This window comes from Primulina tabacum, chromosome 18, assembly GCF_025594145.1.
Source record: "Primulina tabacum isolate GXHZ01 chromosome 18, ASM2559414v2, whole genome shotgun sequence".
Lineage (NCBI taxonomy): Eukaryota > Viridiplantae > Streptophyta > Magnoliopsida > Lamiales > Gesneriaceae > Primulina > Primulina tabacum.
Window position 1 is genome coordinate 28,501,142 of NC_134567.1, and position 27,725 is coordinate 28,528,866.

Here is a 27,725-nt window from a genome sequence, read left to right on the forward strand (position 1 = left end):
TTAGTTTAACCGATTTTTTAAAATTGAAATAACCTAAATCAAACTGAATAAATTGATTTGACCAACAATATTATTATTATTATTATTTTATTAATGCAGTAAATGTAAAGCTTCAAACTATAAAAATAATTAATATATTAATTTTTTTATAAATATATTAATATATTATATCATTAATTAATCGGTAGAGGACACCAATAAAATAAAACAAAGGTAGAACAAAATTTCCGACAAGCAGGCAGGAGAATATACGTAAGCCATCTGTTAATTATACATTTCTATTAGGAGAAAATAATAATTACAATAACCTTAAAATACCGTACCATCGAACTTTACCAGGGAAAACTCTGCAGGTTTTGACAAATATGTTGGAAGTACTCCAAGTCTCCAACTAGTTTTCATAAAATTACATGACACAGATTTCTCATGCTGCTTAGAATGATTCTTGCACAGATTCGAGACGAACATGGGGGCAGAACCTTTCCGGTTCACCTCTTGTCCACAGAATCTTCAGGTCCCCTCTTTTTTTCCCGAGCGCTAGAAACGTCCCTGCGTCAAGAAATCCAATGTTTTACAAGCCTTCAATCTATAAGCATGGATTGATGCTAATTCCGTTTTTGGTGTCTACTTTTATTGCAAGTGTTTGAAATGTAAGAGATAGTGCAATCTTTTTAATATTGGATATGAGTCTAGAATATGGTATTTGATTTCTAACACGGAATTTATCCAACAGAGAGTAACACATTCAGTTTACCTAGTGTAAGAGGAACAATGTAAAGCAATGCTGGTTGGCCATGTCCATCCATCAAGTTCAACGCCAGGTAAGTGACGAGAAGACCTGCAATGCATGATTAAAGTGTTAAAAATGTGTAACTACCATTGAAGTTGTTTCTACATAGACACTCTCATGTTTAGTATTTCATATAATCACCACGACCCCGAGGTGTTAAAATCTAAGGTTCATCAATCCTCAAATAGCGTCAATGCAAATCTGATAAAAGTTCCATAGTGGTCGTAATTTAGTGCAATTCTTCAGCGACATTTGATGCATCATTATCTGCTAAACTTACTGGGTTTTAGATTTTGTTTGTTATCTCCTATCTTGGAATCGATGGCGACATCCACTTCGTGAGGAAAGCATTAGGATAACACAGAGGACATCGAAGATGACAAAACACCATTTGTGGTACAAGACTTGACTCAAAATCCTCCGGTAAAACGAGATAAAATGAGCAATCTAGCTACTGTTGTACAAGTCAAACAAAAGTACCTATCCAAAATTAGATGCGTAAAACAGTTGAGTTCGATTACAAAAAATTGAGCTCGAGTCAAAGGTTTGGCTAGCAAAACTCGAGATCATGAACTTGTTAAAGAGCTCATACAAAGAAGATTAATACCCATATCTTGATAATACTAATACATATAATATTATATATAACTAAAATTATTAAATTTTTATAATATTAAATATCAAAAAATCAATTATGAGCTAGTATGCTGGTTTGCGAGCTCATGCACGTAACTGTTGAACTCGAGCTCTAAAAATCCTTAGCTCAATTGAGCTGGCTCAACTAAACTTACACCGACATTCAAAATATAGGAACCAAATAAATAGTTAAGCTCAATTTCAAGGAGCAAGTAAGACAAATTTCAGAAAAGTTTTGTTTACCTAATCCATAAGCAAACATCGCCCATAAAAAGTACCCGGCTTGTAGGCTTTTGTTTGCTAACCAATCATACCTGCAACAGACAAAATAGATTGAATAGAGGTATAAAATTGAGACAGCACGAGGCCAAGTTTTTTTGCTTACAAAGGATTGCTCTACCAAGTGTTTGCCAAGTTTTTTTTGGAAGATGCAGTACCAAAACTTTCCGTACCAATTTCACTCCACATTACCACATCACTCACATACTAGTCGATCAAGCACGCATGATATGCCCAAGTGAAATTTGAAGGGATTGTTTCTCAAATTCGCATAAAATTGCTAAAACCACCATACATAGTATTGAAATCAGACATGAAAGATCCATCACATTAAAAAATTGAACTGTAGCCTCGTCTTAATGGTATCACCTCTCTTCATAGTTGGACAGGTCAAAGGCTCGATGCCCATGACCGATTCCATTTCTTAGATTCTTATAAATCAATTATACAAACACTGCTTGTGTTGACGGAACAGGAACACGGGACACCAAAGGAGTGATAAAAAAATCCGTTTAGGTCCAACTGGATGCCATTAGGCCCATCACCAAGCCCTGGACAACATTCTAGCAATTAACAAGTAAATGTGAATAACTCTACCTTAGTGAAAATGCTACTACCAGCCCAGGCAAGAGGATGTCACCAAAGCCTATGATGCTGTAACCACCCCATGGATCAAACATACGTGGAATTTTCAGAAGCATTGGTATACCATCCTCACCACTTCTGTCACCACGGGCAACCTAGAACGACAATAATGGTAAAAGTTCATCTCTTCTACTTGCTATGATTTTGGCTGCTATGTAATGTGAATTATTGAGGTTAATTACCCACCACAATCATCACACTTTCTTGGAAGAGTTTCTTGGAAACAAACACCCAAAAGATGTCGTACATGAAAGCGCAGCTAAGAAGGACAGTTCCCACCTGAAATACAAGATTGAGGTACGGAAAGGGCCAAGGAGAACATGTATTATAAATACGTAACAAAAAGATAATGAAAACGGAGCTATTCCTTAAATTATACATTGAATCGAATATATGCACTAGAAAACTTTCATTAAAAAATATCCATACTCATGATTTAAAAGATGAAGATGTATGTCCTGTATATCCAACTAGTCATTGCTAGAACAGAACTTAATTCGGTCCACATTAAGTCAGAAAACCCATCAACTTTTCAGTAATCTTCCAAATGTGTCAGACGAGTTATTGAGAGAACCATACAATCTGACGTCTGTTCATGTAAGGGGGTTCACAAAATATTAGCAGTGAACAACCCCATAATTAACGAACAATAAAATGGGGTGGTATTCTGGCAATGTCAGCTATTGTCTCATTTCACAAGCAAGTGGTCAGTTGAGATTAAAACGAAGAGTTAGAACTTTCTAGCACAGGAGTCTAGTTAACAATTAATGAGAAAGTTTTGCATTCCGTGAGGGAGAGGCACACGGGGAAAATTATGTGATTTTAATTGCCCGCCAAATGTAAATACTCTGCAAATGCATTATTTGGCGGTACATCAGTAATTACATTGCAGTAAAGTTTGTTAACCGGAACCCTCTTAGCTTTTAAATAAGCCAACAAAAGGATGCATTGATCCGATAATTACAAATTATGGTCCCTTGACATATATGGTTCATTTCAACCTTTAACGAGTAAAATTTAAACTAATGAAAGTACAACAATTGATAGATTTTCAGACTTGATTCATGAAATATATAGAAAAGTTACAAATCCAATAACATAACAGCATTATCGATGTAGAATAAAGTGTAGATGGCAAATGCATAGCAATAAACAAGAAAAGCTATTCAATTTTGACAGCTGTCCTTCTCAGCCAAATTTGACAAATCAAAATTATTACCTTCAGATTAGGAATTCGAACTATCTGAAGAACAGTAATTATCAATGAAATTCCCTGAAAGAAAAAGATACCACAATCAGTTATCAACCACAATAGCTTTAAAAGTCATTCAAAAACACAGAGATTATTCTCTTATCACAGGAACAAGAACATCTCTTTGGCTAAAATATATGCACATGATGAAAAGGCAATTTATCTTGACGCAGCGAAAAAGGATGCCTGTCCAAGTTTTAGCAAGCCTGCCAAAAGTATTATCTCTTCCTTTTGTCATTGATTTTCAAAATGTAAAGGGGTTTCATCAGCATCGAGACTATATGTGTCACATCTCTTATAATAACTTTTTGTAAAAGTTCTCTCACAAAATGGTGTCAGGCTCATGACGATGTATCACCATCTCCCATTTCAAAGATTAATGATAAAATTGCACAAATAAAGTTACAGAAGAATAAAACTGCGATCTCATGATTGACCATTTACTAGAGATGCAACATTAACAAACCACATATCCAACAAGTTCAATTTTTAGACTCCATTGGTGTTCATTTTTCCATCAATATCAGAGATGTCTTTATAAAATAATCCCTTCATTAGCCCCAGAAACAAAATTATCATTCCACAGAACTTCAAGAAGACAACTTGAGAAGACATCTTAGAATTTAATGATCCTGGAGATCTATTATTCCATAGTAATCAGATGATAAGCTCAAATAATCGTCTCTATCTCCATATAAGAAAAATCATTTGGTTGACAATCAACTACAGTTCCCTCACGGTAGGGATGAATTGAGAGACCAGTGATTTTACTAATAAAGGCATCTTAAAATGGAATAATATTTACACTTACAAGTACATCTTGGCCTATCCATGCAAATGAGACCTCTCTGTACACAGCCCACACCACGGCAAAAGCTACACAGAATGGAGCAACAGCCAAAGTAAGGTATGAGATAGCCCCCAAGACAGGTACTTTGATAAATGATTCAGCAGCTCGCTTGAACCACCTGAAAATATAGTTTGAGAACTTGATTTCTATCCACTTGTGAAATTTACACTTCTGATCTCACTTACTTGATTCTAACTGAAGATAATTCTGACGGTAGATTTTAGTATTAACACAAACAAAAATGGTATTATTCCATTAAGCAGGTTCATCACATGCCTCAATCTATTAATATAGAACCGACTTAGAAAGATAAGGCAATTTTTTAGGAGGGATAATTGGCTAAGCAATTTTCCAGATCAGAGGAAAAAAACGGAATAACCAAAGAACTATACCTTGATAACAAGGCAACCAAGCAAGTTTGCAGACCCTTCAAGAAAAGAAGAAAACATAATTCAGGATAAATTTTGACACAAACAAACCAAATACAATCCAAATCAATTTACCACAATAATCCCAACATCATAAAACGCTTCTGGATTAAGGCTAACAGATTGCAATGCAGGTATAAAGAGTAAAAAAAAAACTATTCACCTCCACTCCACCAATGCAAAAGAGAACCACCAAGAGCTCAATAAACCAGAATGACATTAGCTTGTATATAAGTATCAAGAAGCATGAGGCGACAACAACAAACATAACAGCAGATGTTGTGTTGATATCCACAACACTACTTCCACCGGAGCCTTTAGTGTTTGGAAGTTCATCTGAAGCATCCTAAAAAAAAAATTTAATTCATGTGGCTGCTGATATAAAGGTCTTCTTCAGCTTACAAGTTTTACTTCTAAGCAATCTCGGTTGAAAATTTTCTAGACCTTCAACAGCTTATCTTGCTCTATAGCTCCTTCTCTAGCACTCCATGCAGACCAGTAAGAGGCACATAAGATGGTCCCAACAGCCATCAACCACAGAAATACTTCGGCTATATCAATTACCGGTCTCTTCGGAGAGTACAGCTGTACAGATACTACGAAAGATAAAGTGTCAAGCGAGATACTTTTTTTTAATATGTCAAAAGTGCTTGGGTCTTATACAAAGGGAATTAAAGTATTCACATGAAACAAAATGCGGCATATAAACCTACATTGTGTAGAATTAAGCAACCAAATGATGACCAGATCTGGCAACTTGAAGGAGAAAGGCATCATTTGTCAGCAGGGATTTTAGGCACAATGAAAATACCTTTTTAATTCAATCCATGATTCCCTACCTCTTTGCCACACCCCGACTACTTTCTTGAGCAATTGAACTCAATCTTTTTGCATAATTTCTAAAATCGAACCATTTAAATTATCCAAAGCTTAGTTTGGACAAGGGTAACTTTTAATATTTAAATTCATGGGTTTAGTTCACGTTCATTAGATTGTGGCGACAAGCTAAGCAACTCGAAGTTTGCATTTTGTTATGCAATTCTGTCTTCGACTAAAAAGAACAAAGGAACACAATTGTTCAGCATATCCTTTAAAACAAACACAACCCAATTGAATTTCGCTTCTTAGTTAAGTCATATGAACATTACCTTGTGAAACGTTTGGAATTTGGATACATTAACTATGCTGTTATATGATTATTACCATCAGAAAAATGAATTACAGCTTTGCTGTTGTGAGAAGCTACAGCATAAGTCATGCCGCATACCGGAATGGTATTTGCATAATGAAATTAATGTTATTGGCCAAAACTAAGCCAGGAAAATATCACCCAGCACAAAAATAAGCCAAAACACAAATTCTCCTTTAGCACCAACTTGAACTCATGAAAGAATGCTGATGATTTCTCCGTGTTCCCCGTCACTGTGAGTTTGCTTATTGCCGGTCTCGTTAAGCTCATAATTCAATTGCAATGGCATAACATCACCGGACATCATTAACTTAAGGCCAATTGCATCCCATCAAGAAAGCCATCAAGGGGGTCAATCAAAGCAAGAAACATAAATCAAATGCAACAGGAACTACCAGCGGCATAGAACATATGCAGCAGAGACTTGGAGAGGCAAAAGAGTAATCTTTTAATAAAAAAATTCACCTGATGAACCATTTGACAACATTTTCTCCAGCATAGAACCAGCATCTTGAGGGAGCATGACAGCAGAAATGTGAATATCTAGATCAGTTTCATCAGGCTCACAAACCATCTTGTAGAGTTCTGAGGAGATAAGGAATGACTGGTTTATATATGAAAAAAATTGGAAAGATAAATAGATATGCTTTAATTAATCTTCCACCCACTGAATCCATGCAGTAATTAAATTGATTTTGTCACAGTCGTATCATCTGCTTATGATGCAACATGCAACATGCAACAATCGAACAAACTATCAACAATAAGATGTGATGAAAGTTAGTAAATCTCCATCTTCACAAAAAAGAAAGAAAGAAATTCAGTACATCTGATTAGACTCTTTTTCCTATCCTTCATTTCAACCTAAATATTAGACCACTGTCTTAACTAAACCATAAGCTCGGTCATGTGACTACATATACCAGCAAGGATCAATTTATTTCCATCGTCAAACCAGGAATATGAAGTATGAACTATGATACAGAACTTTTGCTAAATATAATATGAGAAATAATGGAGCAATATTGGACCACCTCAAATTGCCATTATAGACTGCAAACGAACTCTTACAAAGCATTGACAAGAAAAACTAACCTTTCTGGTTATTTATGATAAGAAGTGCCGAAGCACCAGAAGCTTCAGCGAAGTTTGTCTTTACTGTGAATTTGCAGTTACCTCGAGCCACCATTATGACATCTCCAGCATACTACAAGCATAAAAAATGGAAATTCAAAAATAGTATTGAGGTGTATTTATTGCACCAAAACAAAATAAAGAATCACTAAGAACCAAGCAGGATAGCTACTGTAACCTTTTTCTTTGGAGGACTGCAGCCATCCAGAGGGTCTGACAGAGTTAGGCGAGTCTGGTTCGCATTTTTCTCCTTTGATACTATGGCTTTGCCAAATCTAGCACCAACACCGACAAACTCCGCATCTTCCACACCATCGACCCAAGTTTGAACTTTCACCTAAAAAGGAACAGCTTTTTTATTAGAAGCTGCAAAATGCATTGACTAGTGAACTCCATAGGAAAACATCTGTGACACATTTAAAACTAATGCCCATATAGTTTACATCTAAAAATTTAGGTGCCAAAGAACTATAACATGTAACTTTATATTTTTATTTTATATAATATCACCACAGCCACCTCTACATGCACACCATGAGAGAAATAGAAAAGTAGTTGAATCTGATACCAATTTAATCACTTCACGAAAATTTCAAACCAGTCTTTAACCAAATCACTTGGATATACACCAAGATACTATCACTCTCCCTGAGATGGACATGATGAAGATTCATAATTGCAGCATTCAACTTGAAAATTGCAGCATCAATGCAAGCTCTCACTCTCACGCATGCGCCACGGAAATAAAATAAGCATCGATACACAAACCAAAAATAAAAAAGACCTTCTGAATTAATGAACTAAAAAGGAAAACCAAAGTCGAGGGTCCATTGCTAAAATTTAAAGGAGAAATCTTTTATCAATACTTGCCAAAAATTGCCCACATACATAAACAGAAACAGCATACACTAAAGAGAATAACAAAAATCTAAACATTTCATCATCAAAAGAATAAAAGTCTTATTAACAAATGAAGCTCAAATACAACCATAACACGAAACATCAAGATTCAATCTTTAATAAAGGGTTCAATCTTTAATAGAGGAATATAAAAAATATGGCAACCCTGTACGTAAACCTCCAAAACATCTGCTGGGCCAGCCAAAAAAAATTGAAGTAAACAGTAGAAATTTACCAGTACAAAATCATTCGCGCATCCGGGCTTTTTGGGAGCCAGATCGTCATCATGAACGATGTCACCTGCGGTCACACCATCTGGGATGCAAAATAGCATCAGTAAAACAACGCATATGAAAAATCTCTGAAATTCCATGGCGAAGCTTCAGATTTATAAGAGCAATTTCCTCTTTATGTATTGATTTCACTGCATCACCAACCTTAGCCGATTTATAGAGAGCTTTTTGCAAGGCAAACCAACCAACAACAAATAAAAAATGAATGAAGGGAGTGCCTTCTCATTTTTATCTGAGATCATACACTCTACCGCGTGATCGGGAAATGAGAAATAGGTGTGCGGGGTATTTACTGCATTTGGACTCTGCTGGGGTTATAATCATAAACTTCATATTTACCGCTGTTAGTAAAATTGGTCCAAAAGTTGCTTCTTGTTATTTTGAATTTGATGAAATAATATTAAATAATTAATATAAAATTATTTTCAATTCATAAAAATTATTCGATTTAAATAAAAATTTTGTTTAGATTTCTCGTAAGTAAAATATAGAGTTATTTAAGAAAATTTGAATAAGATAAAAAATATAATTATGAAATTAAATATTTTAGTGTCTTTTAAAACAGTTAGAGTAAGAGTCTTAGTATAGATGATAATAATACATTTATTATCTTAAAATTCATATAATGATATTAACAATAACAATATAATAAAATAAAAATTCACATATTCTTACAAAATAATAAAGTCGTTATAATATGATAGTAAGAATGGTTTAATACAATATTATATATTTTATGTTAGAGATATATATATATATAAAAAACTAAAATCTCCAAACTAAAATTGGAGATTCTAAAGAAATAAAAAAATAGAGAAATTTTAATGCGTAGCATACGAAGAATTGTAGGCAAACCTCTAATAACAATCGATAGTAATGGGAATGATTGAGATATTTATTTTTTTTGAAAAAAAATTATTATAATAAAAATATAATAATGACAAAAATACATTCGTAAATTATATTAACAACATTACAACAATAATATTTATGATTTATTTATTTTAAAATTTTTATTACTAGTTTCAAAAAAAATTACTAGTGTAATTATAGTAATAATATTCGATAATTTGATAAAAAATAACAATAATGCAAAGAATTGACCTAATGAATATCGAGCAATAACTTCAAACAAATGATAAGATTGGAAAATAATAAATACAAAAAGAAAACATGATATCGTCTCGGCCATATAGGAAAAAGAATTAATTACTCTATGGTTTGATGAAAACAAATAGCTAAACTGATGTTTAGAATCATGAAAAAAAAAAGAACTCAGCGTGAAACGATGAAATCCTTGCTGTGTCTAACACGCTGCCCTTTAAAGTTGCAAAAAATCCCCAAAACTAATTCTCCCTTCTCTATTTATGTTTTTCCTTTTTGACTTGGATTGCATGGACCCGTAGGCTCGTTTGTGCCAAGTACATTCTGTACATGCTCTGTGCATGTCTTCATTTCATCATGTTTTGCTCATCAAAAATCCACCCACGGACTTTGCACGGATGAATTGCTTTTCATATTCTTTATTTGTTGAAAACATGGTTGGGGGAGTGAGGGTGTGCCTACTTATAACACGAGGTTGAAGGCACAAACCCGCGGTTTTCCCTTTCCTTCTCAGCTTTGAACTTCAGCATGACTTCGATTATGAAACACAGCATGGCTTTGTGGATTGACCAGGGTGCCTAGCACATGGATCCATGGGTTCTTAGCCAAACTTTTCAATGTTTTACACTTTCATCCGGATTCTTTGGGCATGTTTTTGGAGGGGCTCCATCCACGTGGCATCCGAATTGGTGGCTTTCCTTGGGATTTTTTTTATTCCCGAGCCCTCGGTCAATCTAGTATAAAATAATAATACACAATGAATAAGTGTGGTGTTCAGATGAAATATAGTCAGATAAGTATGAAATATAACCAAGTAAAAACAAAACTGTAGTATAATTTGTGCTTGTCAATTCTCACAAAACAGTTGAATAATATGAAGAGATTGGTAATGCTAGAATATAAATATAAAAGCACAACAGTCGAATAATCAGAAGGCTCATCGGTCACAATAACAACAAAGCACCATGGTTAGTACATCAATTAGTCAGGTGCAGAGAGCAATCTCTGTACCCTTCCCGATCAACAGAGACAGGTTACAGTCTCTGACTTCATCGAGCCCGATATATATAGAGTCCGAAGCATGGCCTTCATCTTTCATCATTGTAGCCAAATCTTTCAAAAGTGTAATTATTTCACCAGCATTTGGATGAAATTTATCACCAGAAACAAAGTAATTAGTTTTTTGTTCCACAACTATCCAACTACATCCAGGAAATTTATGTACTCCTCTTTCATTCATCTTTTTCCTCACAAAATTAACACCTTCCCAGTTGCCTGATGCTGCATACATATTGGAAAGCAGCACATAAGGAGAAGAATCCTGAGGTTCCAAATGAATAAGCTTTTCAGCCGCTCGCTGCCCCCTTATGTCATCCCCATGCAACCTGCATGTGTTCAGATATGTGGCCCATATCATAGAATCAGGCTCAAAGTCCAGGCTATTGATAAAGTTTTCTGCCTCCGTCAGAAAACCCCATCGCCCAAAAAGATCAATCATGCAGGCACAATGATCTACCCTTGGACGAACCCCATAATGATTTATCATACTATTGTATAATTCTTGACCTTCAGATACCATCCCTGCATGGCTACATGCAGTTAGAACACCGAGGAACGTGATTTCATCAGGTTTTACATTTTCTTGCTTCATCTCATCAAAGATCTTCAGAGCATTTTGGGCAAAACCATTTTTGGCATATCCAACAATCATCGAGTTCCACGAAATAATATCATTTTTGATAACCATTGCCACAAAAACTAGGGCCGAACTTTTCACATCTCCACATTTTGCATACATATCCACCAGAGCACTTCCCGTCACCTCATCCTCATCGTAACCGATATGAAAGATGATAGAGTGGATTTTCCTACCTTCCTCTAAAGAAGCTAGTACTGAGCATGCTCTAAGGACACTTGCAAATGTTGCTTGGTCTGGCATGACATTATGAATACGCATTTCTTGGTACCAACGTAATGCCTCCTCACCGTAGTCATTATCAGTGCTCCCGGATATCAGGACAGTCCACATGACTGTGCTTTTTGGATAAGGGAGCTCAGAGAAAAGTTCAATTGCATCAGTAATAGCTTGAGCATGCATGTACATACCCAATAGAGAGACAACCAAAAACTCATCGTAAAATGATAGGCCCAGCTTTATAACAAAACAGTGGATTTGCAATCCGAAAGGTAAATAAGTATTATCAGAACACGCCTCTAGAAGGATAGCAAAAGTAATTTCTGATGGTTGCAGTCCTTCAGCAAGCATTGACTTAAAAATAGTTACTGCCGCAACAATATTTACTCGAGCATGACCAGAAATCAAAGCATTTACACAAACCACACTTATTTGAGGCATGTATGAGAAAACTTCACTAGCAGCTGCCACTATCCCACACTTGCAATACATGTCAATAAGTGAGCTGCCACTATAAAGGCCTTCTTCTAAACCATATTTGACCAGAAAACAATGCACCTGCCTCCCCTTAGCAAGATTCTGCAAGTTTGCAGCTGCACTGAGTATGCTAGCCATAGATACCTCATCAGGTTCAATCCCCTCGGATAACATCCGCCGAAAAAGATAAAATGCTTCTTCTTCTTGTTCATCCCTCACGTAACCAACAATGATAGCATTCCATGAAACATGATCTCGATTGCTGAGTAGTTCAAATTGTTTCCTAGCGTCAGGTAGAGCCCCATATTTGGCATACATATCCACCAAAGCATTTCCCACATATAAATTCAGTCCATACATATTCTTGACAATAATTGAATGTAACTGGCAGCCCATTACCATATTCTCTAAGTATGCACAAGCACTAAGTATGCTAGTGTAGGTATATTCATCTGGTTGAAATCCAGAAATCCTCATATTGGCAAACAACTTTAAAACCTCAAGAGCATCCCCATTCTGAGCATAACCTCTGAGCAATGTGTTCCAGATCACATCATTTTTCTCTTTTAATTCATCAAAAACTGCATGTGCAGACTCCATATGCTTGCATTTGGCATACATGTTAATCAAAGAACTCCCTGCATATATATTACAGTACAGCCCCTGCTTCACCGCATGAGCATGGACCTGCAAGCCATATTCATAATTTGTGACACTCGCTATAGCACTGAACACGCTTCCTAGAGTTGAGCGTGTTGGTTTAACACCAGACTGCATCATATGTTTGAAGATTTTGATAGCCTCTCCCTCATGACCACCTTTGGCATGCCCTGAAATCATTACATTGCAAGCCACAACATTTGGGTTAGGCATTTGAGAAAACAGATTCCAAGCATCTTCAAGTCTTCCTTGTCCTACATACGCATTTAAAACAGTCACAAACACTACCTGATCCGGCTTGCGTCCTACTCTTTGCATCTTCATAAACATTTCAATTGCCTCTTCGGTCAAACCAACTTGAGCATACCCCGAAATCAGTGCAGTCCAAGAAACCATATCCGGGTCCAACACATTATCAAATATACTTCTGGCCCAGAATAGATTTCCACATTTGGCGTACATATCAATCAATGCACCCTCACAGTATGCATCAGATTCGAGACCCATTTTAAATACCTCGCAATGCACTTGCTTCCCAAGCTCCATGTCCGTCAACTTAGCACAAGACGATAGAACAGTGGCAAAAGTAAATCGATTCCCCACTAACCCACAACTCCTCATGGATCTAAAATCCTCCAGCACACCTCTACACAACCCTTTTCTTGAGTGCATAAACATGATGGAATTCCATGCGAACTCATCCCTTTCATTGAGGTGTGAAAATACCTCGAAAGCATAATCAGCACGTCCGCATTTGGCATACAAATCCAAAATGGCATTCCCCAACTCCCCTTCCACTGAAATACAAAATTTCAGGCTCTTCGCATGGATAGCTTTGCCCGTCTTCAAAGAACTGATTCTTTCTGGCATTCCATCGAACGCTTGACGGACCTGGATTTTCTTGCATTGTTCCAAGCATAGTTTCGATAAATAGTTGCGTAAGGGAGACTCTTCTGCGGGCGATCTCTGGAGGTGAGGATTTTGCACGAGTTGGGTCGTCAAGAATTTTCTTTGTTGATTGAGGGAATAAAAGTTTAGTTTGAGATACTGGACTTTGACGCGAAAGCTAAGGGGCATTAGCTCACAATTTCAGTTCAAAAAAGTGTTGTGGCGACGTATAAATAATGTATTTTCTCGCTATTTAGTTCATTTTTTAAAATTTTAGATTAGATTGTAATATAAATTTGCTCTGAAAATACTAAGAAAGGTTTCATTTTTATTTTGTTAATTATCTTATATTTACATTGTCTTATTTTTTGCATTACAAGTATTAGGAGTCAAAAATCGTTTTAGACAAAAAAAAATGTGAACACAACAAGAGAAAAAAGACAAAATTAAATTATATTTCATGTTATTTCGATTGTTTTTAATCATAAATTATTTTAATGTTAGACAGTAAATTTTTGTCTAGTCCCGTAATCAGTGATGGACGGACTGACCTGAAAGACCGAACTTATTTTTACCTCTCTACGTAAAACCTTCACCCTCAGCTTCCACAGCATATCCTCAAATTTTTGCCCACTAAATTTTGTAGCACCACAAGCATTTTAAACCAAATCGAAACAGAAAATTTGGATAATTGTATTCTAACTTTTTTCTTTCTTGAATGGTACCTTCAACATATAACAAGAACCTAACGCATTTTACAAGAGTTCCGATTTGAAAGTCCATAAATAAGTTGTTTTTTGCCGGTAAAACTTCAAGCAATCCAACGACCTAACATTGATTCAATTTTTCAAAACAAAATCTGCAATTCAGGGAGTAAAAAAACTCACAAAGACATGATTTTAATAATGGAAAACAACTACCATAAATTTCTCAAGCTCGAAGTGAAACTTCTCCAACTCGAAATTCCAAAACTTTTTCGCAACCCATGTAACTGCTTATGACCTTCTGTTGAACTGCATTCTTGAAAATGTCGGATTTCCTTCTAGAAACTTTACGACGCTTCCATTCATTCTCGGACCTAATCTGCAGTCTTCAGTTAACGTTGACATGTTAGAATCCTTATCCATAACCTGATGAAGTCCTGGAAATGGAAACCCGAGCCCAACATTCGTGGTTTGAGAGAGATTTTGGCCTGAATGTTTGCAGCTAATGAGAGAACAACTTCCAAGTTGTGTTTCTGTAGGATGGAATGCTGGAAATCCACCATGGTTCTTGGAATTCATCAATTTTCGGATATCCACATCTGAGCCTGCGTTGATCTTAGGTGTTGCTTCACGAATATAATCATTTAAAGGCACAACGTTGCTTTGAAGGTTGTGGTTTCGTCACGACAGTAGGCGGAGTCAAGTGTGGCGAACAAACGACAGGATTCGATTCATTTGGTAGAATGGAAAATAATCCATTGGCTTTTGTGGTTTTCAAATCCACATTGCTTTTGTTGCATCTTCCCATCATTCCATTGAAACGATTACTTCTTGGCCCTGAAGAAGACCGACAAGCCGTCATCTTTCTCATTTCTTCTTTCATCTGCGCAAACATGTTTTCTCTAGCAACTTTTAGTTCTTGAACTAACGAATTCTTGAAATTCTTGAGATCTTCAGACATTTTCTTCTCCTGGTCGTTTGTGTTTCTCGTCCTCGTCTTCTTTTCCATAAGTGGGCTTTTCTTCTTTTTTCTCCTCCTCGTCTTCTTTTCCTCAATTGAGCTTTTCTTCGTTTTCTCCAACTGTGTATTCTTCTTCTTCTTGGTTGGTTTGACTTTCTTTTTTCCAGTTTTCTCCGAGAGAACATGAACATCTTTATCGTGATCAAGCTCATTATCCTGCTGAAATCTTGGAGTTGCGAGCACTTCAATATTTTCAGGCACAGCTAAGTTAGAAAGTAGCTTACAGTTCCGGTCTTCAGCCTCGACGCCTAATTTGGATTTGGAATCATCGCTAGAGGAATCTGCATCCTCCTCTCTTCGTCTAAAATCCCATCGATTCTGAAACTGCTTGTCACTGCCTTCGTTCATTTTTAAGCCAGAGCCTACAGCCAAATATAAACACTCAGGAACCATGATCAATAAAAATGCTAATTGAAGTGAACTAGGAACTCAAAACCAGTAAAGTCCGGGACCCAATAAATATACGGCCACTGATTACGATCCAGAGTCGTTCCAAAGACCCAACTCATTTGTTCCAGAATGAAATTCAAGCCCACGAGGTATTCACCACGAATTTTTAACCTTTTCTAATTCGAATTTTTAACCTTTCTAATCAAAATCAAATCACATACTAATTTGGTAAACAGGATGGGCAGTCTCAGATTGTAGTCTCCTTCACAACTAATTCAACAATTTAAACCAGAACAAGACCGCATGGGCACGGTGGGTCAAGACAAACAACATTTCCAAAACAATACAATTTACTTCACATTATCCTAAAAACTTGCAAGGCTAAAATCTAATTTTAAATGCAATTTTTTTAAAGATGGACAGGTGAAAGACGAGCGCCTGGCTGTGCCTTCCCCATTGCGCCTGGGTGATTGCCCTGGCACAAGTCTTGAAACAGGCGCTCATAAAGTGTGCGCCTGTGCACGGGCGCAAGTCCTGCTTGAGGCGCAAAAGCAAGTGCCTCATGAAATTGGTCTGCGATCTTGTACTATATTTAAATTAACTCAAACCCAACCAATTTTAAAGCTCGATTACCAAAGCACATAACTACTTGATGATAAAAAAAACCTTGCATGCATGTAACGAGGTGCAACAGACTTTTGATCTCCCTCAAACTTAAAACTATAAGTTCTATATGCGTGCAGCGCCCAAAACTACAGTTTTGGTTTCTCAATTTCTAGTGATTCAAATCAGGTAAAAGGCAACCCTCGTTTTTTTTCTTTTTCCAATTGTGTTTACAGCTTGCTGCTTCCAGTTTCTTTCAATTCCAGGATTCTCTGTCACCTCTAAAGCTTGTTCTTGCCGATAAAAAAAATCAAATTCTGAATCACAAGCACTTCGAAAAATCTAGCCACAGAATTATGCAACATTAGTATATCCAAAAAATACTAATAAAATGAAGTGCAATTTATGTGAGAAAATAACTAATTGTGGGATTTATCGACATAAGCAACATCTAATGAATTTAAAGTTTATGCGAAATGTGCTTTATTTTGATTAAGTGCTTCACCTGCGCCTCGGGCTCCAGGAAACCCTAGCGCTTTAGTGCGTTTTGGGCCCCAAACAACTGTCAAGTAATCTCAATAAGAAAAAGTTAAGCCATTGATTTATCATGTAAATTATCTGGAGATGTAAATTTCACCATCTTCTTTAATTTTTTGGGTATCATATGCAGATGCGAATCTTACCTATTTCACCCCAAGATAAAGAAAAACTACCCTAAGTGACACGTGTCAATGTATGACACAGGGTAAAATTAAAAAAAAAATTGAACGACCCTCAATTCCTCATCATCAAACAAATAAATACCTGATCAGTAAAAAATATATCAAAAGAGAAGACACCAACTTATATGTTCAAACAAATCAAACAATAATTGAATGATCAAAATCTCAACGATGACAAAATTCGACACCTAAAATGTACAGCAACAAAAGACATCCAACAAAAGCAAACGGAGAAGAGGAGACAGAACCCTGATGAAGGCATAGAAATCAAAAGAAGTGTTCTTGCCTTCTTGTTACGGAAGACTACACTAAATGCTGTAATACGTACAAGAAATTACTCTTTTCCTCAGCTAAGATCCTTACAATTTCTCTTTTCTCTGGGTTACAGTTGAAGCTACAACGTTCTTTCTGCAATACATTTACTTCTTAGCATTCACTATGCATAGGGAAGAAAATGATATGATTTTAATGAGTGGAAGTATTTCAAACCGGAGACCGTTTTTTGTATTTGGATGGAAATTGAACAGGTGAGTCGGATGTTGCGGGGTTGGAAGAGGAATATCACAGTTATGGTATGAATATGATTATGCCAGATTATTTGAAAACCAACGTTACCTAATTTAAAAGTCCTGTAGCCCCAAACATGTAATTTATTCAAATAATATACATGATGCATTCACTCTAACTTTTTGTCTTACCTAATGTTACAAGAAAACGTTTTTCACTTTCCTCAATCAAAATATTTGCTCTGGATTGCAGATTTTTATTTTTAAATTTATAATCCAAGTTGATCAACTGTCTTTATTTCTAGTTTCCAATAAAAAATGGCAATTGTTTTTACTCCAATATTATGAACTCACTTTCATTTTTCATGTCCGGAAAGGAAAGTGCTGCTTGTCGTGGCCAATGTATCCCTCTCCTTTTGCCTTCTTCCACTGGTTTCGCTTTCCATTTTTATCAATTTTATGATTGTGTCTATATTTTACTTGTATGAATCCTGGAATGGAATAAGAATTTCAATTTAGGAGAGTAGTTAATGTTTCCACATGTAATACATGAGTTAAATAGGGAAGAAAGAGGAAAAGAATCATATTTTAAACTAACCCACACATGCAAATTAAAACTACTTTGCCGAGGAAGAAATTAGTCTCTGCCGAAAATGTAAATTTACACTTACCAAGCTATATGTGCTCCTCAATACAGTAATTTTACAACTCACAATTATAGAATTTAAGTATCTTGATATTTTTCCTGCTCAGGTTGATTCTCTTGATTTACAATCCTTCAATATATCAGTTGGTGACAATAAATTGGGTAAATTGATAAAACCACCCTTACATTTTTTTAAATCCACTAAAACCCATCAACGAAAATCAATGAGCTAAAAGCTTTCTGTATTTTTATACTTGAAGCTGAAAACTGCATAAAAGTTTCATGAGCATGCACACACATACAGAGTGATTTTGCTAAAATTGAGGGAAAAAAGATATGTATAGTTTTATACATTCAAATGTTAAATTTTGATCACTTTTGGTTACCAACCCTATGTATAAACGTTAAAAACACATGTGCAATAAAAGATTTATCAGTATGAGGTTTCAACAATAAATTTGATAACACGTTTGGTGGTTTTATGTCATTAAATTTTCCCAATATTTTTAGCAACAAATTAAATAGGAGGATTTTCACTCGTGATCTTTTACCAGGCGATTTCAGCATCAAATTTAAAAGTTCAAACCAGAGAGTTTTTAGCTAATCGATTTTTCATTAAAAAAAATATTTGGTGGTGTTCACAATGTACCCCAATAAATTTCAGAAAGGAGTGACTACAGCAAGCCGCAAGGTTATGAAACATGTACCGCAGTACCAGAATAACCTGTGTTACGCATCAGGAGCATATGCATGCTCTACAATCACTCCAAAAGCTTGTTCCTAATCCATCCATTGCCAATATACCTTTGCATCACCCAAAACTTGAGCCTAGAGCAGAGATTCCACAATATAATATTATTACTCTTACCAGGGGTGGACCCATGATTCAAATTTAGGTTTGTGAAACTTTCATTTTCAACAAAATAACGCACAAAACTCGATCTTTTTTCCAACCCTTCACTCATGGTAACTTAGTCCATGATTCATACAATATTAGAAGCGCAAGTTGCACTATGGTACAAGTCATAAGTTTTGCACTTCAATGATGTTAAGCATTCTAAAGGATAATATACTAAAACCTAAATGTCTGAGAAAATTTCGTTATATATAATCTAATATGCACTTTACTAACTATTAAATAACAATAAAATAATTTCTTTTAAAAAAATGACAGTAAAATAAATACTCACTAATTATCAGTAAAATAAATTACTATTATATTTTATTTTATCTGGGATTTACTATCCCTATATATAAAGTGTGCTAAAAAGGCAACTTAAGCCTATAATGCACCCAAGGTTGGGCTTTTAAAAGTTATGCTACTCTCCATTACATAGGTAATTGTAGGTACCCAAGGATTTCCCTGTGAGACAAAAATGTATCCAAATCTTCAATGTTCACAATTCTGTGATGTGGATTCACCATACTCTGAAAAAAAGTTTATCCCCAGCATCTCTATTTCCACCATCCCATGAAAAAAGCTAATCGATTTAGAAACTGTGCTATCTAAATCAACCTCACCGCATCTTCCAATAGCAGTCAATAAAAAGAAGCCTCGACGAATAAATCCAGGATTGTCTTAGTTGACTCCTAACAACTTGTTATCCCCATGGACTCAAGATCCCTGTACTCAACCTCATGCTTTACATGTACCATTAATGAGAAGTCGTTATCTTTCCCTTTGTCCCCTAGAATCAAATGAACCAAAACACTCTTGAACTGATATGTATAAACAAGAAGCTGCGGATGCAGCAACTACTGCATTAGTGTCCCCTACAATTACCCTAACGTCACAACCCGGCATCTCCTCTACAACATTTTACTTGCTACAACCACAAAGAAATATCCACTCTTAACAACACTGGCCTCAAAATCCGATTACAGAGGTTGATCTAGCGTCTATCGAGTGTGTTATGTTCTAACAGGATTACACAAGAGATTTGGTTCACAGATTGAATCCTGAGTATTCATTTTTATTGAAGGTTTGTATAGTACATATCAGATTACATTAAATTCGGTTCACCTTTATACAACTTCCTTAATTTCCGCAGCCACAAATTAACATTTGGGTTCAACAATCCTGAACTTAATTTCCCAGAATCATTGCTACAAAATCAAGATAAATTGCTGGAGAACTCAACAACACTCACCTCAAAATCCAACCTTTTTTCACTTTCTTCTTCAATCTCATCATACAAAAAACATCAGCAAATCCTCTAGGTCCAATAGCTTCCAACAACACCAAGCAATCCATACTGCCAACTTCGGGCTCGGGTTTATCTCGGGCTAGCATCAATCAAATTCGAAACCTTCTCTATAAATTCAATGGTTATATCATATATGATGAAAGTGGACTGCTGTTGGAGGGTTTTTTTTTAAATAGATTATGTAAATTAACAAAATATGAAAAAACAAAAAAAATTAATAAAAATATACGAAATTTTAGTTTTAAAAATAATATTATTAAGTTATACACATAGTAAATAAATCTATTCATTTATAATTATTAATAAAGAATAAATAAGAATATAATATTAGAATACAAATAAGAATAAATAATGTGAAATAAATTTTAAAAATTAAAGTTTAAAGAACTTCAAAAAAATAAAATCATTTATTTGATATTTTTAAAATTTTATTATAATTTTTATTTGCATTTTTTATATATTTTGTTACTTCTTATTATTATTTAATTAAAAACCTGCATTGGATCAGCATTTTTTTCATGATGAACTCTAACAAGTAAATCCATATGTTTTTAAATATTGAAAGTTTATCAAGAAATATCATTTCAAAATATTATATTAAAAAACTTCAAAATAAATTGTCTAAAAAATTCATTGCACTACATTTTCATAAGAAAAAAGCTATTCGATCAAAATCTAAAAGCTTTCATTTAAATTATTATTAGTTAATATACTTTCAAAGTTACAGTTTTGTCTAAAAATATTGATTTGACGTAAATATTTTTTGTAAGAGCTATTATGAATAAAATATTGTATCAAAAAGATTAATAAAATTAATAATAACATATTTTGTTCTAAGATTTGATATAATTGCATCAAAACGGATAAGCATTATTCTGAAATTTAAATGAAGTATACTAAATTTTAATTAGATTTGTCCAACCTCCTAAGAAAAAAATTAATCTTTCAATAAAATATCTATAATTTAATTTAAAAATTTAAGATTAAAAGTCGTATACTATAGATATTTGAAAATAAATATATACATGCGCATGCATATATAAAAACATATATAGTTTTGACTTTTGATATGACGTTTTTCGACCGTGTTCATCTTCATGTCAACTGAAGTGACACTTAAATATTAGATGTGATAAAATCATATCAAAATTATATATCCAATAAATGATCATCACCTCATTAGTGGACAACATGATAAAACTATATATATATAATAATCTTATTAGACTTAGATTTTAATATAGAAATCGACTTGTATTATATTTAGATATTATTTGGTGTGACTAATAAGATAAGTATAGATTCTTCGACGGAGAATCATCTCACATACCAAATATCATATATTAAATAACCACACTACATAAAATCATATTATACATTTACCCATTTTCTTCATCGAATCTCACGAGCCTTGATGAATAGAACGGGACAATATTTCGAGTGAGCGTGGGATTCCAGAAAGTAGAGAGAAGAAAGAAAGGGTCAAGGGGGGGAACTGAGACATGAGAAAGAACCGAGAGGAGAAACTTGGGAGAAAGGAAATCATTTGATTGTCATTAGGATACAAAAAAAATAAGAAAGTTTACATTTACAAACTTATTTGATGGTCTGACCATCTAACACTACATTCCAACATATTTTTCGTAGTCTCGAATGCATTATCTATATTTTTGCACTTAGCTGCTGCACCAGCATGAAAAAAACAATTCCACTACTGGGATGAGTTACTTCAAATATCACAACTAAAATACAAATCTTTACCCAAAAGTCTGATGTCTTAAAGATTTTTGATCATGATCTTCAACATTTCTTGATAACTTTTTGAATTGCTTGTCTGATAACTCCTGCTGATTCCAGTTTCAATCCATTACTCTGCAGATATAGATGTTCCAACATTAGATATCTTGCATATATTCGTATCTATAATATATATACAATGAGAACTTAATTGAAAGTTAGCAAACGAGTATATTCTTGTTCAACTAGTGCTTTTACTAAAGTTCAGCTCGATCAAAAAGGCTGACTTCTTGGGCTCGAGTCTATCAAGTTGTTAATTTCAAGCTTGAGCTAGCTCATATCGACTTAATCAAGTCATTCATGTTTGAAATTTTTCGAGCATCACTTGTGCTTGAGGAATAAAAATTAGGAGAACCGGGAAGTGCAACAACTAAACCCTTCAATATTTTTAAGAACCATATCACTTCGAGAAAATTTTGGGGCATATTCACGTTAGAGCAAAGAGTTCTCCAGCTTCACAAAAGCAAATACATGAGCTATACCCACTCTAAAACTGACTTGTGAAATGTTTAGACTCATTTCAAACTATAAGTCAAACTGACCTATACTATGTAAGTTTTACTGATTCCTAATGATTTCAATTAGGAAAGCAAACCTTGGCTTTTATGGTCATGGATAGAACCCCATCACCGTTGGAAGTTTGGACGCTTTGTGGATGCAACTGTAGTTTGCTTAAGGCTTCCATAACTTCGAGCAGCACACATTCCTTCCAAGAACACCTTGTCTCAATTATTACATCCTTGTCCACAACACTGACAATTATATCGTCTGTCGAAGAATCTCTCAATCTAGCCCTGTTCTTTACAAGTCCAACTTTATCGATATCACAAGCTTTTCTCTTGTTCATCAGTGGCTTCTTGCCATTACTGATCCTGTTTTGGCCGTAATTATCAGAGGTCTGTTCAATGACATCATGTGATTTACCTTTTGTCCTCGACTCTTGCTCCATCACTTGTTTGTAGGATTCCAGTTCTTCGACCTTCCTCTCGAGCTCTTTCAAATACTCGATTGTATGATCAAGAATTGATACTTTGTCAACCTGCAAGAAGCATGGCCAAGAATCTCCTCTTGTAAATATGCTCAACAAAATGGCTAAAATAAAAGTCGAGTTTGTACCATCTCTACAAGTATTTTTAGCACAATACAGCGACAACGGTTAAGTTTGTCGAAATATGTACTTGAAAAGAGGCACGATACAATAATTATAATTGATGTTATCGATATAACTCAAATTTTTTAAATTGTACAACACCCTAGAACAGCATGTTCCAATTGAACAGCCAAATATATAGCCAAGACTCACAGCAAGGGAGGACTATTGTTGGCAAACAATATGGAATCACTGTAATAATTAAATACCAAAAACAAATAAAAGAGTTTTACAAACCTTGCCACCAGATGGGACTAATGACCCTAGAATCACAAATCTCTCGTTGATTTTTTCTCGTCGTTTCCTCTCAGACAAGACGTGGTTTCTGTCATTGTCATCAGCTTCCTTCGAAGAGACATCTTTTTTACCCTTCTGTCCATCAGATTCAAGCCTACATTGGTGCATTCTAGGTACTTCAAATATAACTTTCTTTAACAAAGTTTGTGGCGTTGGGATTTGTTGTGATCGAGCACTCGACAATCCATCCTTCCTCCAACTAACAAAGCTCGATTCTTTATTTCCGTTCCTGACGTATGGACCAAAAATCAACTGGTGGGAGCTTTTCAAAAGATTCGTAAGTACACTTTGGTAATGAATATCATCACTTTGAGGACCAGCCTTTGGTTTCTGCTGATAGCTTTCTAGAGTGCTGTGTCCCTGATTGCCAGTTTCCTTATGCCCGTCGGTAAGTGGGACAACAATTTCAGGATTTTCATAGGTTTGGGATATACAATCACTTGAGTTTGCCGAGTTGTTGAGGCCATTGCTGATTGCTTCGTCCACAAATGGCCAGTTTTGCATTTGAGAAACTTCTCCATCAACCCCTTCTGCTAAATTTGATTCTTCTCTAAGTATATTGACCACAAAATTATTTGAACTGCCATCTGGAGAAAAATTCTCTATATCAGGGCAATCAAGAAACTGATCGACTTCGTTATCCAGCATGTTAGCATTATCAGGCGTTTCAGAAATCAGGACATTGTTGTTTGTGCTATTAATAGGTACATGACTTGGAATCTTGGACACAACGAAGGAAGGAATCTCCAGAAACGAAGTTTTAATGTACTGAATTAGATTTGGGTCCTCTGGCACCTTAAGAAAGAAAACCAGAATTGATCATTATCATGAATGATTTGATAACTAAAAGCATACTGCACCCAATTTTGGACTCTGAAAGTGGCTTACTAGATCAGTCGCTCCCAGTTCAATCACACCTCCTAAATATGGAAAGCACACTACCGTCTGCAAGAGCAAGACATGATGTAAGCAACAATAAAATATTTTGAAAGGAATACATTTCCGAAGCAGAAAACAAATCAGTACCCGAATAGATGCACTCTGCAAGATGCATTGCAAGTCCAGTCGGCATATTTTATATGGAAATTAGAAGGACATGACGAGTCAGAAATTTTCTCAAAGATTCAACAAAGGACTCTGATTAGCTTGAACAAAATTTATCAGGAACTAGATTTTAAAGAAATTATGGGAACTTTTTCAACTTACCTTCGAAAGCAAAGAACGAGAGAAAATTTTGGTGTCAACAAGGTCAGCGTTGCATAACCAGATAGTTCGATTTTCTGCAAATGTCTTTCCTGGCAATCTTTACACATCCAATAAAAGTATTATTAGTGTTTATATAGTTTGACGAAACTCGAGTACATAACTTCGATAAAGAGGAATTGGCGTATAACTGTAAAAATTTAAATAATTTTCCTTCTTGAATATGTGAAAAAATGAGATGTAATGTGCCTGATGCCAGAAGAGCTAGTGGTCATGACAAGAAGATAACCTTTAAATTTTCACCCATGAGCTAACTGAGGATAGTGACAGTACAGTTCTCAGGAATCTATATTGTAGTTTTCGATTTGCATCATTGAAGATTTCCCATCTTATTATTTCAACCATTTCCATAAAATTGGTGAAATGACTGTTTCATAAGTGGCATGCTGCACTATCACTTCTAATTCAAAAATCAATGTAAGAGATTATTTAAGACTAAAATATTATCATTTATTAAAAATTGCGGCTAATATTAATGATACAGTTCAAATCTCACTGTCATTTTGGTTGATGATATCCACTCGGTATGCAAGGGCACTTAATGCACCCAATCAAATTACCATGATAAAAGATTCAAAAGTGAAGAAGCTTTACCCTTGACCAATACTGAAGGCGAACGACATGCAAACCAAGAAATACCACTCGGCATCAGTAAGGTCTTCAGGGGACAATGCAACTGTAGGCCGTTTAGCTTGCTGGTTGGTTTCACCAGCTGAAAGAGACTCGAAAAGTTCTCTCAAGTGATCACTTCTCTGCAAACCGAGCAGGTCGGTGTTCAACTCAGCAGCCTGAACTGTTTTTCTGGTTTTGATATCTCCATTATAGTACCCATCACCCCAGGTCAATACCCTAAACAATAACATCACGTAAAGTTGCTAGATTTAAGTGTATCACAAGAACTACAACACGCATTATTCACATATAATTTCGAATGCATTTTTTGTCCACGAGAAAATGCATGGACAAAAAATGCAGGACAAGTAAATATTAGGAGCCTTCCGTTTCAGTACTTAATCAAGAAAAAATTCCCTCAAATGCAGTCAAACTTGATGTTTTCTTGGTTTAACAAGAGATATGAACTAATTATAAGTGCTACTAACACGGATTACTAAAACATATAGAAAGGATCAACAGCAAAATCATTTAATTCAAGACTGGAGCAGATGCCCCATCCAAATCAGATGTGCATTGGAATAGTCTTCATCTTTGGTGTTTCATTTCAGATGTGTAGTCACAAAGAATAAAGGGTCAACATGGAAATTTCAACACAAAACAAATCTTGGGTCTAAAAGCCTACAGATTTTCATGGGATTTTTAGAAATGGACATTTATGCAAAAAGATTTGTAAACATTGTGGCGATCTTTTCAAAGACAACAAGCAGACAAATAAACAGATGAGAAAAAGAGATGAAGATTTCAAAACAGAACAACAAAAAGAGAAGTGGGTATTATCCCCCGTCAAATTCTTCAAATTTTTTCATATTTTTTTAATATAAAGATGTACCAAATATTAGAACTTTACCCCGGTTTCTCAGCTGAAATTGACCAAAAAATTGCATAGTTCCACTGAATGTTTCTAATAGCAAGAGCAAGCTGCCTCTTTAGATTATCTGAGACTTGCTTTGAGTTTCTCCCAGTAGCCATTCTTGAACTCTGGAATCCAATTCCCAACAAACAGATAAATGTATAAATAACACTGGAATAATCAATTTTCCTTAAAAATAGAAAAAGAAAAGAAAAGAAAAATATTTAAAGAAGCATCCAACTTTGTGTTTTGACCAACTCCATCGGAGATGTTAACAAAACTACAGCATTCTCAAGTCCAAGGCTGCTGATCTTACCACCTCCAAAATATCCCAGAATAGGGATTCTTGTTGACCACTACTCTTCGTGCTCAATGTCAAATATCACAATTAACTAATGTGGCCCTCGAAAACAAAAATTCCCATCACAAGATATAACTACACTTTTTAAAGGCCTGCGAAAATTTTGGTGTAAAGACCAATAAATGAGCTCCACTTTTTAGGAATCAATATACTTTTGTATGAAATATGCATGAGTGATGTTTGACAAGAACGTGGCATGATTTCAAGATTTTTCTCATCATTTCAAACTCACATTAACACTCTTGAACCCAATTTTTTCAGAATTCTGTGGCGATGGAAGGACTATAATTTGCTTTAGAAAAATGGGAAATAGGTCGAAAAGCAATTAAAGATTTTTGGGTTGGTGCGTGAAGGTTCGGAGATTGGGACAAGGACCCTTCACACAGAACTGGCCAAACAAAAATGCACGACTTTTTTATTACTAAATACGTCACATTATTAAAAAAAAATAGATTCTTTTTACAAATTTATTGAATAATCTAATGTATTCACATATTGATACACGTTATTTTATGTATCAATTTTATAATATTGATCTTTTATCCTACTCGACGTATAAAAATTATTATTTTTATATTAAAAATACATCAAATATGTACTGTTTCGACCCGTCTCACAAACATAAATTTTGTTAATCATCGTATATATATATTTATTAAAATAATAATTTTTATTACAAATCTATTTACTAACTGATTAAATAATCAACTGGAACGATGACAACAAATACAAAGTTAGCTTATAATTTTTTGTAATATTAATTTATGTTATCAATTATTTTTTTTAGCAATCGTAAGTAATTAATAGTCTATTCAGAATATTTCCAAAAACAATTTTTAGTCACAAAATTAATTGAATTTAATTTTTTAAGCTAATATATATTGGGACCATCGAAGAGAATGATATTCAACTAGTGTTATTTTCAGTGCTGATGTAGAACACATGTATGTTAGATTGTACCCTTTTGTTAAAATATATTTTGATAATAAATTTTTTAATCAATGGTTTAATTAATTAGAATATAAGATAAAAACATATTTTTATACATGAATTATTGTAAGATTTAAATCTTTTTAAATATAATTTATGAAGA

At 34.8% G+C, this 27,725-nt stretch overlaps 4 protein-coding genes across 19 annotated transcripts; all 4 read right to left on the minus strand.

Moving 5' to 3' along the window:
• Window positions 1-203: 203 nt before the first annotated feature.
• On the minus strand, window positions 204-8,706 carry LOC142532609 (signal peptide peptidase-like 2). The gene is made up of 14 exons (XM_075638926.1): window positions 8,339-8,706; window positions 7,382-7,540; window positions 7,165-7,276; window positions 6,535-6,654; window positions 5,325-5,476; window positions 5,044-5,226; window positions 4,845-4,879; window positions 4,414-4,570; window positions 3,570-3,623; window positions 2,537-2,629; window positions 2,303-2,445; window positions 1,670-1,740; window positions 755-838; window positions 204-549 (listed from the first exon to the last, which is right to left on the minus strand). Exons 1-14 carry the CDS (start codon window positions 8,474-8,476, stop codon window positions 434-436), a joined length of 1,617 nt encoding a protein of 538 aa, XP_075495041.1. The 5' UTR covers window positions 8,477-8,706; the 3' UTR covers window positions 204-433.
• Window positions 8,707-9,534: 828 nt separating this feature from the next.
• On the minus strand, window positions 9,535-13,660 carry LOC142532703 (pentatricopeptide repeat-containing protein At3g09040, mitochondrial). Of its 3 annotated transcripts, none has more exons than XM_075639077.1 (2): window positions 10,512-13,660; window positions 9,535-10,234 (listed from the first exon to the last, which is right to left on the minus strand). In XM_075639077.1, the coding sequence occupies exons 1-2, from the start codon at window positions 13,627-13,629 to the stop codon at window positions 10,230-10,232; spliced, it is 3,123 nt and encodes a 1,040-aa protein (XP_075495192.1). In that variant the 5' UTR covers window positions 13,630-13,660; the 3' UTR covers window positions 9,535-10,229. The 3 variants fall into 3 exon arrangements, with proteins under 3 accessions (XP_075495192.1, XP_075495190.1, XP_075495191.1); XM_075639075.1 differs by having other exon boundaries at window positions 10,477-13,660; XM_075639076.1 differs by having other exon boundaries at window positions 10,465-13,660.
• A 590-nt stretch (window positions 13,661-14,250) lies between these two features.
• Window positions 14,251-20,397, minus strand: LOC142532800 (uncharacterized). 13 transcript variants are annotated; one of them, XM_075639273.1, is made up of 4 exons: window positions 20,183-20,396; window positions 18,757-18,860; window positions 17,741-17,877; window positions 14,251-15,527 (listed from the first exon to the last, which is right to left on the minus strand). In XM_075639273.1, exons 3-4 carry the CDS (start codon window positions 17,751-17,753, stop codon window positions 14,785-14,787), a joined length of 756 nt encoding a protein of 251 aa, XP_075495388.1. In that variant the 5' UTR covers window positions 17,754-17,877; window positions 18,757-18,860; window positions 20,183-20,396; the 3' UTR covers window positions 14,251-14,784. The 13 variants fall into 13 exon arrangements, with proteins under 13 accessions (XP_075495388.1, XP_075495389.1, XP_075495387.1 ...); XM_075639274.1 differs by having other exon boundaries at window positions 18,748-18,860; XM_075639272.1 differs by having other exon boundaries at window positions 19,554-20,396.
• A 1,375-nt stretch (window positions 20,398-21,772) lies between these two features.
• Window positions 21,773-26,991, minus strand: LOC142532650 (transcription factor GLABRA 3-like). 2 transcript variants are annotated; one of them, XM_075638988.1, is made up of 9 exons: window positions 26,588-26,991; window positions 26,269-26,399; window positions 25,341-25,595; window positions 24,690-24,786; window positions 24,510-24,524; window positions 24,372-24,428; window positions 23,424-24,278; window positions 22,632-23,075; window positions 21,773-22,111 (listed from the first exon to the last, which is right to left on the minus strand). In XM_075638988.1, the coding sequence occupies exons 2-9, from the start codon at window positions 26,388-26,390 to the stop codon at window positions 22,040-22,042; spliced, it is 1,917 nt and encodes a 638-aa protein (XP_075495103.1). In that variant the 5' UTR covers window positions 26,391-26,399; window positions 26,588-26,991; the 3' UTR covers window positions 21,773-22,039. The 2 variants fall into 2 exon arrangements, with proteins under 2 accessions (XP_075495103.1, XP_075495105.1); XM_075638990.1 differs by having other exon boundaries at window positions 26,865-26,883.
• Between the last annotated feature and the right edge of the window lie 734 nt (window positions 26,992-27,725).